This window comes from Lissotriton vulgaris, chromosome 10 (assembly GCF_964263255.1).
Source record: "Lissotriton vulgaris chromosome 10, aLisVul1.2, whole genome shotgun sequence".
Taxonomy (NCBI): Eukaryota; Metazoa; Chordata; class Amphibia; order Caudata; family Salamandridae; genus Lissotriton; species Lissotriton vulgaris.
The window spans coordinates 613,881,147-613,900,886 of NC_141698.1; the positions used below are offsets into that span (position 1 = coordinate 613,881,147).

Sequence of the window (19,740 nt, forward strand, 5' to 3'; positions counted from 1 at the left end):
AGAATGATGATGGATTCAACCCAGATCTGTGACTGGGGGTGAGTGTCTGAAAAGTTTCAGTGCTTCGTCCATCATCCCTTTGTGCTGTAGTTAATGAATCACAGCAAAATAGAATACATTTGATTTTCAATAAAGTGAAGTTGATTTTAAAGGTTTGACTTATTGAAAATAAATGTACAAACAATATAATTATTTTTCATTATATCAACTTAAATTATGAGAGTTGAAAACATAACAGTAACAACAATTAAAAATGAAGTAGATAACTGCATACTGACAACATATATTTTACAATCTCTAACATGTACAACATAAATGGATAGGAAATGGAAGGAAAATAATGACACAAATGGAAGGAAAACAATAACAAATAGAAGGAAAAGGAGAACAATTTGTGATGGAAAAAGGAAAACAGGTTGATGATCATTTTGTCAATGGCATTGTTTTTCAGTGCATTCTTCGAGATTTGGGAATCTTCGGTGATTTAGTAGTTGGTACCCTGAAGAGAATGCTCCAAAGTGAATATTCCTTAGAATATATAGAACAAGTAGGTCAACAACACACATCAAATGCAGCCTTGAAATGTGGAGCAAGCATGTTCTTTAGGTTGGAGATTGGCTTGCCTATGGAGGCCAAAGAGAATAATCTTGATTTGGAGAAAGTGTATGTGGAAATGTAATTTAGTAATGCTTCCTACTCGCACATTCATCAAAGTTGACTGTGTTTATAGTTTACTGTTAAGGTTCATAAATAATTTCCTTTATATTTAAGCAGTGCGTTCTTGACGTTGATTTCACATAGAATCGTCAGGAGTTTGCCTTCATCATCATAAACTGTGAGGTCTAGGAGGTGCATTTATTTTTGATCAATCTCTTTTGTGAATTTGAAATTGTGTATTTAATTATTAAGGCACTGTGGATCAAAGAAACTGTAGCTCAGGCTAGCCCAGATTGAAAAAGCGCATCCCCTAAATATTGTTAATAGTGTGAAATATTATGACGCTAAGCATTAGTGTCATTAGATCATCTTCGGCCAAACTCGTGTCTGAGATAATGTAGCCCATGAGTTACTCTATTGAAGTTACTTAACATCACATTTATTTCACATTTGAAAATCAAGTTACTTACAGGCAAAGGGTTAAAGGTCAATGGCAATCTAAATACTGTCGTGTTAGGGCATTTTCATAGGTAGAACCATGCTGGTAATGGCTTGATCTAATTTTCTTAATAAAATGGATGACTTACGACTAATTGTTGACCAGATTAAAATGAGAAGTAGGGTTGAAAGTGATTCTTTGGCTAAATACAGTAGGATGACAAAGATAGGGGTAGCACAATATGAGATCTTGCCAAAGATATAAATGTTGGCAGGTTCTGATTTCACACAGAGCCTGGAATTGCCTTCTGCTTCGACTGCTCTGTAAAAAATTGGGAGACTTATTAAGGGAAAGAGGCATTTTGAATTTTATAGGTGGAAGAAGTTCACCTAATCAATTGGTGCTTAAATTGCTTTATTTTTCTTTAAATGTTACACACGTGAAATGAAGTCTCTCAGGGAAGGACTGTGTTTATTGATTTGTTCCACAAATGGATTAATGATAAGTACTCAAGAAAGGATGTTAAACTTGTGGCAAGATCTGTGGTGAGAGCTTTCCCAAGACCTTACAAGAGACTTTATGAGTTAAGAGCAGGAAGGAGCCCTTCATGTGTTGCATGGTTTTTGGAAGTCATGCCCAGTGCATGACTGGGCATCCTCGTCTCCTGGATTGTCTTGGTATTTCTGCGCTTCTGTTTACCTGAAGGGGTGTTTCGCAAGCCACTTTGAGCACTGGACATGAAAAGTGGGAGCTGGATTGTAGAATTAAACATGTCAGAAATGGTGTCAAACTTGGGCTTCGTCATAGGTTTCAAACAGATACCATGAAATCCAGGGACGGGACATGGACAAATCTTATTAGCAGCCGTTTTCAAGATGTTGTTCTGTCCATAGGATGTTAGACGAGGATTCGAATCCAAGATAAAGAAGAGCCTTTTCCTGTGATGCCTGTTCCTGCTTCAATCATGTATAGAGGAGGCAATCACAAGATTGCACATATTAGTTCTCAGATTTTTCATTATGCTCTTCCCCCCTATATTTTGTCCCTGATTATTGCTTCTAGCAGTTGTAAATTCTACTGCTGAATTTTGTATATTCTGTACATTTGTCTGCCTCTTTTCTCTTCCCTGATATCAGGATGAGTTTTGTTTTTTTATAGTATGTTGCTTTATGTCATGAAGATTTGTAGAGCACACTATTATCATGGAGTGTATCCTTGAGCTAAGCCGGTGTGAGTCTAGCCCAACCAAGGGCCTAGTGGTACTGCTCAAAAAGCCGGGTCTTCAGCTGCTTATTTATAACAGTAGGTACTTCCACACTTTAGGAGCACCATAGGGAAAGGCTTAACAGCCAGACCTCATGTTCCATATGGGATGTGTGCAAGTAGGAGTCTGAACGATTGGAGGTGTCTGGATGGTTTGTAAAAATAGATGCAATTGTTGAGGTTTTCTGGGCCAGTATCATATAGTGCCATGAAACTGTGAGAAATGAGTTTGATTTGTGCTAATGTTTGCAAGGGAAACCAATGAGGCTCCTCCAGGTGTGGTGTGATGTTAGTGTGGTGTAAGAGCCAAGTTCTGAGCGATGTGAAGTCTTCTGGTGAGATTTATTTTTTGATTGATCAAGAAATAGAGGTATTCTTGTAGTCTAGCATACTTTTGATGAGGGTGTGTGTGTTGGTTTTTGGGGTGCTGATTTGGAACCATTTGAAGACCTTACTCAGCATTTTCAGGATATAGAAGCCTTGAGACGGTGATGGCATTGACTTGGATAGCCATGTCACGTTTGCTGTTGATGACGATACAAAGATTATTGTTGTGGGTGGTGGGGTTGTTTCTAGCTATGTTGACCAACAGGTGGTAACCCATGGTGAAGTGCTCTGCCTGAAGATCATGATTTTAGTCTTGTCTGTGTTCTGCTTCAGACAGTTGTTCTTCATCCAGTAGGTGATTTCAGTCATTCTGGCATTGATAATGATCCAGGTACTGGCCCTGTGAAGGAGATAATGATTTGCATTTTGTCAGCGTTGGAGAGAATGTTGATGTTGTGAGAGCAGATGATGCAGGCTAGAAGGGTCATGCCCATGGAGGATTCCTGTGGAACTTGTAAGAAGAGGTCTACTGAGACATACAATAGCAGGCTGGCTGAGTAGATCCTTCCAGTCAGGAAGAAGCAGATCTATCACAATGCATGTCCATGGATTCCGATGTTGTGTAGGTGTTGGCTTCTCTGAAACCAGACTAAGTGGTGCTAAGGTATTTGGTGAGGCATCTCTTGACTATTTGTTCCATGACCTTGGCCGGGAATGACAACAGAGATATCAATCTGTAGTTGGCTACTGTTGAAGGATCTGCAGAGGGATTCTTCAGCAATAGGAGGGCAAGTTCATGTTTTTAAACATATGAAAATGTAACAGAAGAGTTAGAGGCCTTCAGAATTGGTGTGAACATGGTACTGATGGGTTGCAATCCTCTGAATATGCGTGGACGACCAGGGGTCCGTTGAGGTTCCTAAGTGGGTGGACTTCATGCTGGCGGCAGTCTTTTTCTTGATTTATTACAGACCATGTGGTTAATACTGGTTCTTTTGATAACATCAGGTAGAGTTTGTTGGGATCAGTTACGGGTTGAAGCTGCTGTCAATGGTGGTGATTTAGTTCCTAAAACATTGGCAGAGTTTGTTTCAGAGTTCCTGCAAGAGGGTGGCCTGGTTGGAGGCAGCTGCTGGTGTACTGAAGTCCTTCATGATGATAAAGATTTCTTGCTAATGTTGGTGCTGGCATTGATGCTGTCTGCCAGAGTGGTGCATATCATTTGGTGGTAGCGTCTCAGGGCAAATTTGGACATGCTCCTGTCTGCAAAGTCCTGGCTCATTCTCCATTTGTACTCCAGTTTATTGCTGTGGTGTTTTATCAGTCTGAGTTCCTTGGTGTACCAACTAGCCTGGGGTTTAGATCTTGTATTACTGTGTATGATGGGGGCCAGGGAGTGTCGACACAAGAGGTGATCTAATTATTAAGGTTCTTGCTGACTTTAGGGAGGCTGTTGCAGTTTTTGGGTCAGTGGATGTTGAGTGCAGTGTTCCAGACATTGTCAGTGATGCTGTTCCAGTTTTGGTGGTCTTGTCTGTTGTGGTTCATGTGCATTGGACCGAGATGGGGATGTTGAACTTGAGCAGCGTTTGGCCTGTCCAGGAGACCGGTGTGGACTCGTCAACTCAAAAGTTGTTGAAGATGATGAATACATGGTCCAGAAGGTGTCCATCAACATAGTAATTACTTCAATATTAATCGTTAGAGCTACAAGAATGCCAAGGAAGTTCCCATTAGGTGCTGGGTCAGTACTGATTTACATAAGGCAAGTCTCTAACTTGAGTAACTAGAATGCGGTCCTAAGCAACTACCAGTGGTTGAGAATAATTCAAGCATTCTGTCCATTATCTTGTTGTTTGCCACACTTCATACCCTCAGTGTGACGTGTACGCCCCGATGTGGGTCAACTGCACAATGTGCTTTAGGACTCAAGCTGCATCCTATTGACGAGCTACAAATGGGCCAAAACCAATCTGACCTTGCTTGTGTCCCTTCTAGACTCAAAATTATCTTTCCCCATAAACAAACTAGTAGGGGTGCCCGCACATTGCATATTACTTTTTACAGTTCTTCTACTTGTGACAAAATACAAGCTTCTATTTCTACTACTGCAAAACAGCACTGCAAAAAGATACAAAGCAATATATCAACTCAATGTCAACTAATTTGGTGATAAATAGCATGCAACGGCGATTTAGTAGTGCCTGAGCCATTTATGTAATTCCCCCTAAACATGAAGAACAGCACACAATGAAGTTGGGGGCCCACTCAGCAGTGAACACAACCACAGCACCTTTCAAAAAAACGGAATCTTCCTGCTGTTGATATCAGCACCAGGTATTTGCATAATTTAAATTATGACAGTAAAGCTCATGAAATTACTAATTTTAGTATTATGCATAATATACATATTTTAACATTACATGGCTTTTCTTAACTTTCACCTATGGGAGACTAGCTTGCACTTGAAAAAGCCTCACTGAGAGACAATATTTTCTCAAACCAGTCGACTGCCAGTATCTTCTATGACATTTTAACACAAAGTATGTGCTCATGGGAAAAACATCATACAAGATATCAACAATCCACACTGTGCTAAAAGTATGATCTTGTGAAATTTCCATGAAATTTTCTGAAATTTCCCACAAACAAAAAAATTTAATTTCACACAGCCCTCCTATATAAACATGTAAATAGCTATTTTATTCAATAATATAATCTGTGTATGTATATATTTATTATGGATATTTATATAGTATAAATCTACCGAAGCAACCAAATGCTATGTTGAGGTGGAGGTAGAGGAGAGACTCAGAAAGTAGTGAGTTGGAGGAAAGGATGCAAGTACAACACCCTTAACTAATATGGTTGTGTATTACTCATCGAGGTTTTATACAGTATGCCCCTGTAATTGGACATGTATTACTGGAGCCTGTTTTGTGCAGTGCCGAGACAACTCTATCAATGTCTGAAAAAGTGGCACAACAGAGGCTTACAAGGATGCTCTGCTCTAAAGCCGGGGCCGGCAGAGCTTTCCTTCTGAAGTCGAGTTATTGATCCGGATCCCGCTCTTCAAAGTAATGAACAAAACTATCAACCCGAGTCAAGTGAAAAATTGATTTGTAAATTGTTTCTGATCCATAACAAGCCTGTCTTCAGGGTAGCAGCTGCCAAAATGTTTATGCACTGTAGACGTGATAACTATTTCAAAGTCTGTCAAGCACCGTACATTAAAAAGATTCCGTTTTTTGTGTGGTTTCCTTCTTCGACTCTGTTTTGTACACTCCTGGGTTGAATGTGCTTTATAAGAATACATAGATAGGTAGATAGATAGATAGATAGATAGATAGATAGATAGATAGATAGATAGATAGATAGATAGATAGATAGATAGATAGATAGATAGATAGATAGATAGATAGATAGATAGACAGACTTCAAGCAAACATTGACTCTGAATATTTTGGGCCATATGTATCAACAACCAGATTTGCGATTCTGAAATAGCGATTTTTTATTGAAATCGCTATTTCAGAATCGCAAATTGGGATGTATGTACTAATTCGCATTTTTTTTGCGAATTCCAAGTATTCCTTAATTGCGATTAGAAAATTGCGAACCACAATTAAGGAATACTTTCCTATTCATTTCTATGGGCCAGGAGGCCCATAGGAATGAATGGGAAGTTATTTTCAATTTGCAATTCGCAATTTGAGAATCTCAAATTGAGAATAATCTCAAGGGTTCTGCTGTGTCCAAATGACACCCTGTTGCACCCCTGAAATAAGCATGGGTGCACATGTGGCGCACATACATGCCCTAAGGGCATGTCTGTGTGTCACATGGCACTTTGAAAAATGCAAAAATGTGCATTTTTCAAGGAGTTCGCAAAGTACCACCAACTTGAAGTTGGTTGTAATTTGCGATTCCTTAAGGTCAATTTGCATTTTTTTTGGCATCCTACATTACATGTAAGAAATCGCAAAATTTGCGATTCCTTAAATGCAAATGCAAAATAAGGAATCGCAAATTTTGCAATTCCTTGTTTTGCACCAGATTTTCCTCCATACATACCATTTAGCAAATTCGCATTCCCAAACGCCGAAGTTTGCAAATGTGAATTGGCTTGATACATATGGCCCTTTGTTCTTTCTAAACCTGCATTTTAACTCAGCAGTACCATTACACAGCAATAGCTAAGCAAGTCAGTCACCAGCATGCTGACAAATGTTTTATACAAGCTGGTCCTTTCCTACCTAACATTTTGGAAGAAGAAGTCATAAAAGTCCTCGCTTTGCAATGTTAGAGTGATTGATATTTCTTGGATGTCAAAAAAGTTACATTCCTGAAATGTTGACTTTAATAAACTGTAATCCACTTGTTACATGAGTTACCAGGCAGAATTCCCATTAGTCGTGTTTTACAGTTCAGACAACAAAATAGAAGGCAGAGCATCCAGTGTGCATTGTGTGGTAGAGATGGCCTGGTTCTCATAAAACCTTGTAAATATATAGCTTCAAATCTATAAGCTTAATTCACAAAGGTGACTTACACTTTTAATTAAGTTTACTATTTTTGGGCATTCATAGACTGACTTTTTGTAGTAACTTTCACTTATGTAATACATCCTGCACTACATATTCCCAACTACTGGTACACCAACACTCTCCCATGAAAAATAACGGAGATCCAGATTAGCTATAAAAGTGTAAGTTACTCCAAAAGCGTAAGTTTCTAACAAAGGGCAGTTTGTGAATACCGAAAAGTAGTAAACTTTATCAAAAGTGTATGTTACTACAAAAATGCAGTTTGTAAATAGCTCTTTGTAGTAAGTTTTGTGGTAGTACTGCAATAATAAAACATATTCTACACAGTGCAGTTTGTGAATAACGTCCTGTGGTATACCTAGGAGCAGGTTTATGATTTTCAGTATTAATAAAAGTTCCAGAAGTGCACCTCAAAACTTGCAACTCTCACAGGTTTCCAGACATACTTCTGGAAAACTTTTTAAAGTTAACAAATTTTATGGAAGAAAGTCCCCAACATGCTCTGCCGTCCTGCCACAAATTCCCCATGTATTGTTTAGTAACAGTTTGAGGTGCCTCTAATTTCAAGGCACGACCAGACTACAGATGTTTGCTCTTTATGGAGAAGTGTGGCTCACTGGTTAGAGGAGGCAGACCTGGAAGCAGAGGTCAGCCCGGGACCAGGGTTCAATTCCCGGCTCGGCGGGGTCTTGAGTCCTAAAATGTCCATTGACTCGACAATTCTCGCTCCGGTGCCTACTCGATTCACGGGTTCACACTCTGTGACTCTGGGCAATAGCTTGCTTAATCTCCACAATGGCCCCTCGCGGCGGGATGCCTGGCTTTCACTTGCGGATACCCTGCTGGGGTTATCTCACAGGGGAATACCAGGACGGGTTCCCTAAGCAAGCGCTTAGAAACCGCTCAGTGATTTGCGCTATATAAATTTCTGTACATTTACATTTACATATGGTAACCCGTTTTGTGCACTCTGAATGGGTAGACCTAGTTTGATCTGTCCACCCTTTCTTATTTCAGGTGACCTATATCTGTCACCACTGAATCAAAATTATTTACCAGTGCCTTAATGGTAGCAGGTTTAGACTTCTTTTTTTTCCAGTTTGACTTGTGCTGTACCAATTCCTGACTCTAAAATCCATAACTAAATTGTGATGGTTGTTTGCTGAATCCGGACCTTAGTTCTGGCCCACCCATGTCCCTTTACAGACTTAGGTTGGTCCACTGAGATATAGCTGCGGATCAATACCCAAAGGAATAAGACCGTCAGCACAGTATGGCCCAAAAGTGTGCAATATCATCACTGGGGATTTATTGACCAAAAGCACAGGCCATCATCTGCACATGTGAAAATATGAATCAGTAAAACTGTTTTCTTATGCCTTCATGTGACTCTGTGTTGACTAACCATAGAATTGGGTGAATTTCATTGTAATGGGAACAAAACAAAACATTTAAAAATGACCCGTTTCAGATATTTCTGTGGACACTTTAGTTCCTTCAATCCAAAGCTGTAAATTAGAGGTAAGATATGTTTTTCCTACTCAAAGCTTTGTGAGGTTCTATAGACAGACAAATAAAAAAAAATAAAAAAAGCTTTCAAATGTTTCACTTTATATTTCTTTCACTAGGAATATTCACTTTTTTTAGATGTTGTGTTTCTCTGTCTTTTTTTCCTAAAGCAACATGTGACTCTTGTATAGTGTACACTGTGGCATGAGTCACCTTCAGGTGTCTGAGTGAGTTCAGGTTGGGAGTGGATGTTGATGACATTGTATTGTTGAGAGCTTTGAAGTCCAGCGTCCCTGAATGGATGCAAAACAACTGCTTTAAGCTCATCATAGATAAGATTGAAGTACTGATCTTCGAGAACACCACCTCCCAGTGGAATGCCTCCTGGTGGCCCACCGAACCGGCTTCTCCCACCCACGGACCACACCCAGAACCTCAGCAACATCTTGGACAGCAAACTCATCAAGAAGAACCAGATCAATTCAGTCTCCTCTGACTACTTCCTTACGTTGCACATGCTTCAAAAGATTTTCAAATGGCTCCCAGTATACACCAGACGCACCGTCACTCAAGCCCTCATCACCAGTCATTTGGACTACTGCAACACACTCTACGCAGGAATGACCACCCACCTCCAGAAAAGACGGAAGACCATTCAGAACTCAGTGGCCAGACTTACCCTCGACCTCCCCAGTTGGACGCACATCACCCCTCACCTGAATAAACACCACTGGCTCCCTGTCCACAAGAGATGCAAATTCAAGATTCTGACTCACACCTACAAAGCCCTGCATGATCAAGTATTGGTATACCTCAACCACCGATTGAGCTTCCGCCAACCTTTCAAACTTCTGCGATCCACCTATCTCTCCCTTGCTCACATCCCTGCAGGTTCAGAAGCAACAATAGAAGACTCTACTTCTCCTACCTCGCTGCAAAGTCCTGAAACATTCTTTCCCTCCATCTCCAGACTTCACCCTCTCTCCAGGAGTTCAGAATGAAACTCAAGACCTGGCTGTTCAATGGATGCCACCTAAGCAGTTTGGACCCCAGTACCTGGATACCCTCGTGTGTCAAAAACCTTTTTATAACTATCTCCATCTCTCTGCACACAAAACTGGCATTGTTATATAGTTGTAATGCCAGAAGCCTAACCAAAATAGTATATCTGTTCTCTTGATGGGGAAGAATAATGGAGCTAAATGCAGTTGCGTAGCTAGGCTTACTGCCGCCCATGGCGGTTCTAGCCTTTGCCGCCCTGTGGCAGCCGTAAGAGGGGGAGGGTGCTGGCGAACAAATCCAGCGTTTGCCACCCCACGCAGTTGCAAGAATTAGGGAAATTTGTGATGCCCTTCCTCCCTTGCTACACCACTGGCTAAATGTGACTCAGCTATGCTATAATCATAGAGTTATACAAACAAGAAATGTACTTTCTTGGATCCTCTTACGTATATTTAATTTAAAAATAATTTCTCTATATGTTTGCAACCTGCATTAATTAACGTTTGAGAAAGATACTGATACTCACTATGCAGGAATTATTTGTATCATACCAAAATGATCTTCATTCAGTGATAGTTTGACCATAAAAGCATAGAATAAAACAGTTGTATCTTCGAAAATATTAATTACACTTGAAAGGAACATAAACAGTTTGTCATTAACTTGCATAGGCTCTCTTCAATTTGAAAGCAGCAATGATATAGCTAAGAACAGCAGTGTAAACATCAAGTGATTGTAAACTTTGCAGATAGATCAGAACTTCTGTATAAGAATTAAGGGGCTTATGAGTAGGACGGGACCTAAAAAGTACAATCTAAAAGAGTCACATAAAGTACAAAAAATCATAAAATGTGCAACAAATTAGGCAATATGAGAGGGAGGGAAACCAGGAACCCACTAGGAAAGCCACAATGAAATGAACTGGCTTTAGTCTCAACGTAGTGAGATAAAATCAGTACTCTGGATTTGCTATTCAATTCAGGTAAGGCTCCATATCAGATGGTGTAGAAATCTGCAACTTTCTTGTCACTGTAGGCATATCAGGGGACTTTTCTAGTCTATAATTCCCTCTTTTCAGGTTTCATAGCTCCCTCTGACTTCCATTTTAAGATTGAGGATTATACTATGCAGTGACACAAAAATTGATTGTACTCCAGGCTACACAGATGTTTCACACATAAGCCAACCATGAAATAGCAGTCATGGTGGCTAATTTTTGACAGTCTAGCAATACCTTCCTCAAAAAGTCTGCATTTGGGGAGCTTCCAAGCTTTATCCATAATAAGAGAGGTGCCGTAGAGAGTAGGTCCTCCATGGACTCTGTACCCAATGCCAGATGTGCAACGAGGCTTGAAGCCTGCACAAAAACATATTCTCGGCTCCATCAAGTTTCGTGCAGGCAACACAGCCCCAGATTCCAGCTCTATTAGTACCCACTGCTAGGCACTTGTTTTTATAAAGTTGGACCATTTTGTTGACCAGCCTCTGGTCTAGCCTTTTTGTAAATCTGAATATTGCATCTTCTGTTATGGGCATCTTTTGGGCCCATTGAGTAAGTACCCCGTTCCACAAAATTTGCATCCAACAAAATGCCAAGGTAGTTAAAAAAAGGAACCTTTTTCAATTTGAGCCCCCCCCCCCCCTCCCATATAATTCTTTTTTGAATTGGTGTGTTTTGGGCCACAGGGCATATTAACAGATTTTGACTGATTTACCTCACGTTTTAATCTCAGCATAAGATCGTTAAAACCATTTGAAAGCTTTTGGAGGGCATTTGCGGTCAGACCTAAGAGAACCGCGTCATCCGCATAGAGCTGCACGGCAACTGCCTGCATACTAACCCAAGGGACATCATTACCATAGACCTTAAAGCAGGGTCTAGGAAATTAACGTATAATAAAAAAGGGAAAGGCGCCAATATGCAACACTATCTCACCCCTCTAGTAACATTTATTGGGGCTGTAGAATCTCCATTCCGTGTGAAGCGAACACTCATTGTGGAGTCCCAATGCATGCGTTTTACCAGATCCACGAGAGGGGGATCAATTCCCGTCTGCTCCATTAGGTGCCATAATATGCTCCTATCTACAAGGTCAAAAGCACAGGAGAGGTCCATGAACACCATATTTATAGCCCCTCTCCTGACTTTGACATACTTACCTATGATGAGAGTTAGGTTGAGCATTTGCTCTATAATCCGTAAACCTTGTTGGAAGTCATATTGGGCAGGGCAGAAAAAGGAGCCTGCCTCTGCCCAGTCCTCCAGTTTGCCCAGGATTACGTTTACTATGGAATTGATCAATGAGATTGAACGATAACATGCAGGGCAGTTGTGGTCCCCTTTCTTATAGATGGGTACAATGATTACTTTACTCCATGAATCTATAAGGTGGCCTTTCACAGCAACCCACAATACATTTGTAACAAGGGGAGCCCATAATTTCACATTATTTAAAAAGATCAGTTGGAACCCCATCCGTATGAGGCGCTTTTCCATTTGCATTACGCATAATGGCTTTTTTGACTGCAGCTAAGACTACAAGATCGATTAGCCGCTCCTTTATAATGGGGTAGCGATCAGGCATATTTTCATTTGAGCACCCTGCATCTTGTTATCTGGATTAAAAATAGAAGAAAAGTGAGCGATCCAGACAGCCTTAGGGACATGGCACTCAATGCTAGAAGCTCAGTTGTCTGACAAAAAAAGGTTGGTTGACCACGTTCCAGAAGAGTCTGCTGTCTTTGAAATCAGCTGCTTTATTTAGATCCTCTCAGGCGTTAGCTTGGATGTCTTGCTTCCTTTGTTGCAGGGCTAGCTTATATCTATGTTTCATGTTTTTCTTCCCTTATTTTGGTAGTATCCTGTGGCGTTTTATTAGTGGCTTGTGTTAGGGCTTTAAGTGCTCGAGTGTATTCAGAGTGAAACCATGGATGCTCGGCTTGCTCTTTGAGAGGATTAATTGATACAAGCCTGTAGGATATGATTTTTACAGCTCTTCATAAAATAGTCTCAGATTTTGGGTCCATCTTCCTCTGTGGAGAGACAACTGGTGATCTCATTAGAAGCTTCCACCACAAAAGTGTTTTAAAAGTTATGTGGATTTATTGAACCTTAGTTTAGACAACCGCAGGCATGATCTTACCATGTACCATGATAGGGTTGTGGTCGCTGTGTGGGAGTGAGCATACCTCATAATGGATAAGGTTGCATTCCAAATCCTTTGAAATAAGAACAAAATCAATAGTACTGCCATTGCCCTTCCTACATTAGCGGGTGGATTTTATTTTCCATTACCCTGAATATCCAATGAAAAATTTAGATTGAGCATTAAAATCAGCTGATTAAGAGCTTCACCATAATTTGAGTGTGCACAGTGGCCAGTGTTGTTCGGCACTGCTGAAACCACATATATGGTCACCATTGTACAAATATTTAGAAATATTAAAATCTTCTGCCCTAGTAATAATAATAATATTCCACATTTGTAAAGCGCACAATCACCCGTAAGGGTCTCTAGGCGCTGGGGGCCGTCGGGGAGATTAAGCAAGCTATTCAATGGTGTCTGTTTTTTTTGTCTATGCATAAAATCCCAAACTGATCTTCCAAGCTCTTCAATAATACCTATGGGGTGCGCCGATTGTTTAAAAAAAAATGTATTAAAAGAATATTAAGCTACTTTGATATATTAAGATGCAGGATTTGAAAGCAAGGCTTCGGGGCTAGGACGTTCACCTTCAAATATTTAACAGAACATGCTATAAAAATAGCTAAACCCCCTTCCCTATTCCCATAAGAAATGGAGTTGCCCCAGAGCACTAGGATGTAAACCCATTAACACCTTGGCTGCTAAAGAGATTATCCTGCTGTGCTGGGCCCCTATGTAAATGGGTGTGGCCGTGATGGAACCATTCGGTCATCAGCACAGCCCAACCGTGACTGATGATGGAATGGTTCCGTCACAAGCATCGAAGGGGTTAAGGCGACTGAGTCGAAACACAAGTCTCCTAGCAGCTTAAAATATCAAATTTTCCAACAAAAGATAGCCAGTTCTCATCTTGGAGTTTGCTTCGAAAACCCTGCTATAGTCCATGATAGAAACTGCATGCAATGACTGTTGGCAATAATATGAGATTGATAAATATTTGCCTCTGAATCCTAGACTCGAATGACACCACTCGGGCCCTCTGTTTGGAGTCAATCATTTTCCTATTTATCAAAAACTCCTAGATTAATTCCTAATTGGTAAAATTCAGGTTGGTTCTCTATGGCAGTCATTGCAGTAGACAAACAAACATGGGCTCTAGCTATCTGTGGTAACTGTTATGTCTATTTTGTGATTTCTATCTACTAAGTGTAAAAATGGCAATTTCCCATACTTAAAGTGAAGTTGGACTCATAAAAATGAAATCTAATCATTAGATGGGTCATCTAATCACCATTTCTTATCTGTTTGCTTGGATCCTAGGCATTTGAGGATATTCACCTTGATGAAAAGAAAAATGTCAAGATCATTCTGGAGTATGCCGACAAGGTTTTCACGTATGTCTTCGTCCTAGAGATGCTGCTGAAGTGGGTGGCTTACGGTTTCAAGAAGTATTTCACCAATGCTTGGTGCTGGCTTGACTTCCTGATTGTTGATGTAAGTATTTTGCCTCTTTATTCTTTTTCTTCACACTGACCACTAGGAGAACCTCCACCAAAGCCAATATTGTCTTTAAAAGGAAACAATAATTCACATTTTTAGCTTAGCCTGTAGAAGTTCCATAACAAAAAATAAAATTAAAAGATGTCCATACCAGAGAGCAGGCTTTGCAATGATGTCTTGGGCTGCTTTGAGATTAGAATTTATCTTGATGGGGAATGCATTGAAATGCACAAAATTGGACTTCCAGAGAATGACACTTAAAGTTGAAGATCTAAATGGAAAGCAGAATCTGACCGATTATCTCTTGTAGCTAGAATGCAAAAGATCAGACAAGTTTAAAAAGGGTAGTTTCCACTGGTGAGTCGGTTCAAATCTCAGTGTAAATGCCACTGCAAAACTGCACTGGCAACAGTGCAACCTATAGAGTCTGACCTCTGCCTAAGTAATTGACACTGTCATATTTGTTTTACTCACATGAAGTAGATATCAATTTTGCTGACATGTAGTACAAAACCTCTCCCTTGGCATTCAGTAGCTTCTTTTTAAAACAATATAGTTTCTTACTAAAATAGTATTTAAAAGTTATGTATTGCAAATTGAGCAATAATAGTATGCACCCACAGATTCATTCAAAACGAAGAACATAATGTTAGATTGTAGGAGGAGCACATTTTCGAGACATCAGATATTCACAAATTGACATCCCGGTACATTGCATCCATTGCCAGTAGATATTGCATACTATAGGGATTGCAGATCTTACATATTATCAGAATAGCAGATCTCACATGTTACTGCAGATCTTGCATGAAGTTAAGATGGTTTAACTCACATATTGCTAGCATTGAAGGCCTTGCATATTGTCAGTATTGCAGATCTTGGACATTGTAAGTCTTTCTGATCTTGCATAATGTTATTAAGGCTGATTCAACATAAAGATAGGGCCTGCTTTAGAATTGGTGAATGGATTTACTCAACAAACGGACAGGCTACACAACAAACATGACAGATTTACCCAAATGTTTCAAATCTTTAGGTCAGTCAATCACAGTAGTGCAGTATTGTAGTTCATGTATAGTATGAACTGAAAATGTATATGAGACATAATGCAACATCTTCAGTTCTCAGCTTGTGCTAGTACTGAATAGCTCCCAACTTGTGATTATTTCTGATCTGGCATAGCATTAAGTCAGCAGCTCTTATGATGTGTTGGCACAGCAAACCTTGTGTAGTGTCAATATTTCTGAGCTGCATATCTCAGGTCTCAGATGCTGTCTGTGCTGCAGATATTGCACGGTGTAGGAGCTCTGTATCTCACTTAGAATGGAAAGCATGAATTAATAGGCTTCCATGTTTATCATACCACTGGTACTAATAACTACAGCCTCTTGAACACCCTTCACCTTATGCAGCCTATGACTTCCATGCTGTTAATGAAGGGCGAACTACTGATCTGGGGACCATGTATCCTCCTATCTGTCTATCACAGCAACGGTATACAAGCCTGCCAGATCTTAGCAGTTTAATGTCTGCAGGGGTTGTAGCAAAGCTGTGCTCTTTCCTATTAAGTACAAAAACATAAACCTAGACTTGAACTCAGAATACCATCATGTAACAGACAGGAAAGCAATTCTGATCCTTTTCTGCCTAGGTCCTGCCACTGATGGCCCATCAGGCATTCGGCCACTCTGGCTTATAAATTAGTTGCCCCTGTTGTGAGTAAGTCACAAGGGCAATTGAACTAAAGTTAAGGAATTAGGGGATGCAAAATGAGTTTCATAAATTCTTGACTATTACGGAGGCAATTTGATTATGCCATATTGGGTTATGGTTTTGGTTTATTGAGTCAAATCTGTATCTTTGTGAACGATGCCATCAAGGCAATGGCTATCTTTTATGAAGACATACTGCTCTGTCTCACAGGACTAATTAGAGGTTCTCAGTGAAGATGCAGCATTCATTTAGCGTCCCTTCGAAGTTTATTTAGAGAAGCTCTTTTCATTGCCTCAGTGGCAATAACAATACTTTAAATGTATTGATCATGTTGTCCTCTGAATACATTCTATTCTCTGTTTCATTAAAAATGCTCCTTTCCTATACATCCAGTGCCACTAGGAAAATATTGGAGCTGTTTTACTCTATACACCTTTCAATTACTACAGAGTGACTGTCTTGGAAATGGTGTGGAGAAACAGAGTTGCAAATGTCTGAGCCCGGCTAAGTGGTAAGAACTGTGGCTGCCGAGGGCTATGTTGTATTTATTTCGAAAACAGTAGGTATCAATTAGGAGCCAGCAGCGATGTCTTTAAAATCATTAAGGAGAAAACAAACAGATCCTGCTGCAAGCAAGCATGCCTGAATGAGAATTTGTTGGCATGGCAGCCAGTTCTAAGATGTGGAACAGGGATCATGCTGTAGCGATAATGTTATGTAACAATATCTTATATTTTTCCCAATCATCTTCTTATCAGTCATTAAACATTACAGCTATCTAAGCAGGTAGCTAGTTCATTTAAACTCTCCTTTCCTGATAGCAATCAATTTTTATTTTAGGGAATTGTTTCTGAAATCCATTTGATTTCCTCACTTGGGCTTGTCATTGTTTAGTTACGTAGCCTGCATTGAATAAAGTGCACTTAATGCCTGAAACTTGCAGTGCCATTTCATTGAAGTTGTGGTTGGTCTTTTGTGGATTTGAACAATTTCATAATACATGATATTGGATTATGTAGCATGCAGTTTCACTTATCTGTATGTTGACTGTTAATAATTTCTCTAACTGAAGCAGAATGCATTATTTGTAAGAAATACTCTCAATGATATGTGTTTTACTTTCACAAATTTGTAGAAATAATTGTTCTATTGTTTTTTTATATACAGCATCATATGCTATGTTCCATGAATTCAAATCTTAATTTAAAATCTACCATTTGTGTGAAACAGTTAATCAGATTGTGAGAAAAACAGTACTGTACTCAAATGAGGGAGCCGGATCATGACACAACTACTAACTGACAAACTTATAAAAAGTAGTTCTCTGTGTCATAACAAGGAAGAAACCTTTTTTTCGAAACAACATGTTTCGACCAAACCACTTATCAGACCATTGGTGTTGATATCATTCATAACCATATAGTTTATTTGTATGGAATATTTAATTCAAACTCAATTAATAAAAAAAAATGTAAACCACTTTTAAAGAACTGGAAGGTACTACATAAACAAGCAAGTGTGAAGTAATACTTGATCACAACTAGTTAGAAAATATATTTTACACACACTATTGTTACATTTTTCACATAAAATACTTCTAATTTCAACATACCAAGGTGACAGCATGGACAGGTTTATCTTTAGTTTTGTAAATTGATTTGGAAAAAAGATCAGTATGCTCTACTGAAATTCAGGAAGGAGACCACAGTTTATTAAGGGAATAAGGATTTTAAATATGAGGGGTTGATGTCAGTGCCTATGGATAGCAGTGAAAAGGCTGTCTAAAAAAACAAGATAATTGAGCCTCACAGCCTTTTGAATGAAGACATTTGGACTCTGAACAGAGCTTCACCAGCGATATCAAATCCATCTTGAATGTTTCAGAAAACAAAAGACTAAAAGATGTACGTACTTGAAATGTGCAAATACATGTCTTCAAAATTCCATGAACTTTGTGTCTATGAAAGTTTCTTCTCTGTCAGTATTGTCATATCCATACCATGTTGTTGTATGTTCAACATCCTGGGCTAGCAATGTTTATTACACTCTGACAAGCTTTTCACTGAATACAGTGAAAAGAATGCAACATTTTTCCAAAAAGTTATTTAGAAATTGCACCTTTATGAGCCCATTAGAAGGAACATAATGGAAGAAGTGTGAAATACTTTTTCGTTGCTGATGAGACAGAAATAGGTTCACATATTTGCCACCTGCATTGCTTCGTTCAAAAGAGTGGAAAATATGACCTGAAATGAATCAGACCAAGTATGGTCAGATCATCTTTTGCTCCTCTTTCTAGCTGTGAAAAGATTCACTGAAGCATGGCTTGAGTTTTCTTTAGTCTGGAATCAGTGTGCAGGGCATAGACTCTCAGTCTAAGCCCTCTGATTCATTGAGTGGGTCCAAATATTCTCTGGCAGGGGGCTAATGCTAGCAATATTAATTCAGAAGTATAGGATAGTATTACATTGTATGGGCTCTTCACTGACCTGATCCATCTGCCTTTCTGCGTGGATCACTTTTCATTTCTGCTCGCCCCCGTTTGTTAAAATGATTTCCCCGAGCACTCAAAATGTGCAGTGTTCAGTATCCAAATTCAAGTTCAATAAAGTTCGTAATCTGACACAGTCACAGGTTAGTAATCCAAATATAGGCCATCAACTCAAGTCCTTCCAATCAAGGATCATTTTATTTCTCTTTTCGTGGTTCAAATTCTTCAAATTTCCATATACAGTAGTCATCGGATTATTCAGCCAACGCGTGTTTCGTCGTGTTAATTATTACACATCGACTTCATCAGGGCGTAATCCACATGTACCGATGAATTCACTTGTGAAATATTCATTCACTTTTGCAATTTTCCAATATGAAATCAAACGACCCCCACTCTCTAAGTACAGTCTGGACAGGAGTCCTCACATGTAATTTGAGTTGATGACCTATATTTGGATTACTAACCTGTGACTGTGTCAGATTACGAACTTTATTGAACTTGAATTTGGATACTGAACACTGCACATTTTGAGTGCTCGGGGAAATCATTTTGTCTGAAGCCCTACCGAGTAGGTTGTGGTGGGTGTTGGTAACCACACCTTTCCTTTGAAGCACCAATTAGATATTTTGAAACTAGTATTGTACCCTTATTTGCAGAGCACCCTGTTGGCCTGGGTTACCAATCTATTGTTTTCGCCCCCATTTGTTGTTCGGTGCCCTCCCATGCCCTCCCCCTCGTTGGCTTACTTCTCCTTTCAGTCTTTGCAACATCCAATGTCCACCTCCCTTTGCCTCAACCTCTTCCACATTACATCACCTTCTCACCTATATAGTGCTCTGTTGCTTTACGTTGCTTGTATAAGTTACTGAAAGATGGAGCAGGGACTTAAGGGGTTGATAGCGCAAGAGATTTTAGATCCTGAAGATGAAATCTTAGTTTTGGCAACTGTGACCATCCCCAAGAATGTTAAAATTGGAATCAAAGTCTTTAAGGGGGCCTCTGAAATTACATGTGGCAAGAAAGACAAAGGGGTCATTTGCAGTTTGGCGGAGTGGGAGCAGCATCATACATCGGTGTTGCTTCTGTCCCACCAACCTCAATACTCCCCTTGCTCTACTTAAAGCCAGGGGAAGCGCTGGGTTT

At 39.7% G+C, this 19,740-nt stretch overlaps 1 protein-coding gene across 2 annotated transcripts in view; it reads left to right on the forward strand.

The window, feature by feature from the left end:
• LOC147688594 (sodium channel protein type 5 subunit alpha-like) overlaps positions 1 to 19,740 on the forward strand; it is a 1,046,042-nt gene that overhangs the window by 877,583 nt on the left and 148,719 nt on the right. For both annotated transcript variants that reach the window (XM_086941454.1, XM_086941453.1), the window contains exon 20: positions 14,211 to 14,384. In XM_086941454.1, coding sequence (XP_086797580.1) covers positions 14,211 to 14,384 — 174 coding nt within the window. The remainder of the gene's footprint in view (positions 1 to 14,210; positions 14,385 to 19,740) is intronic.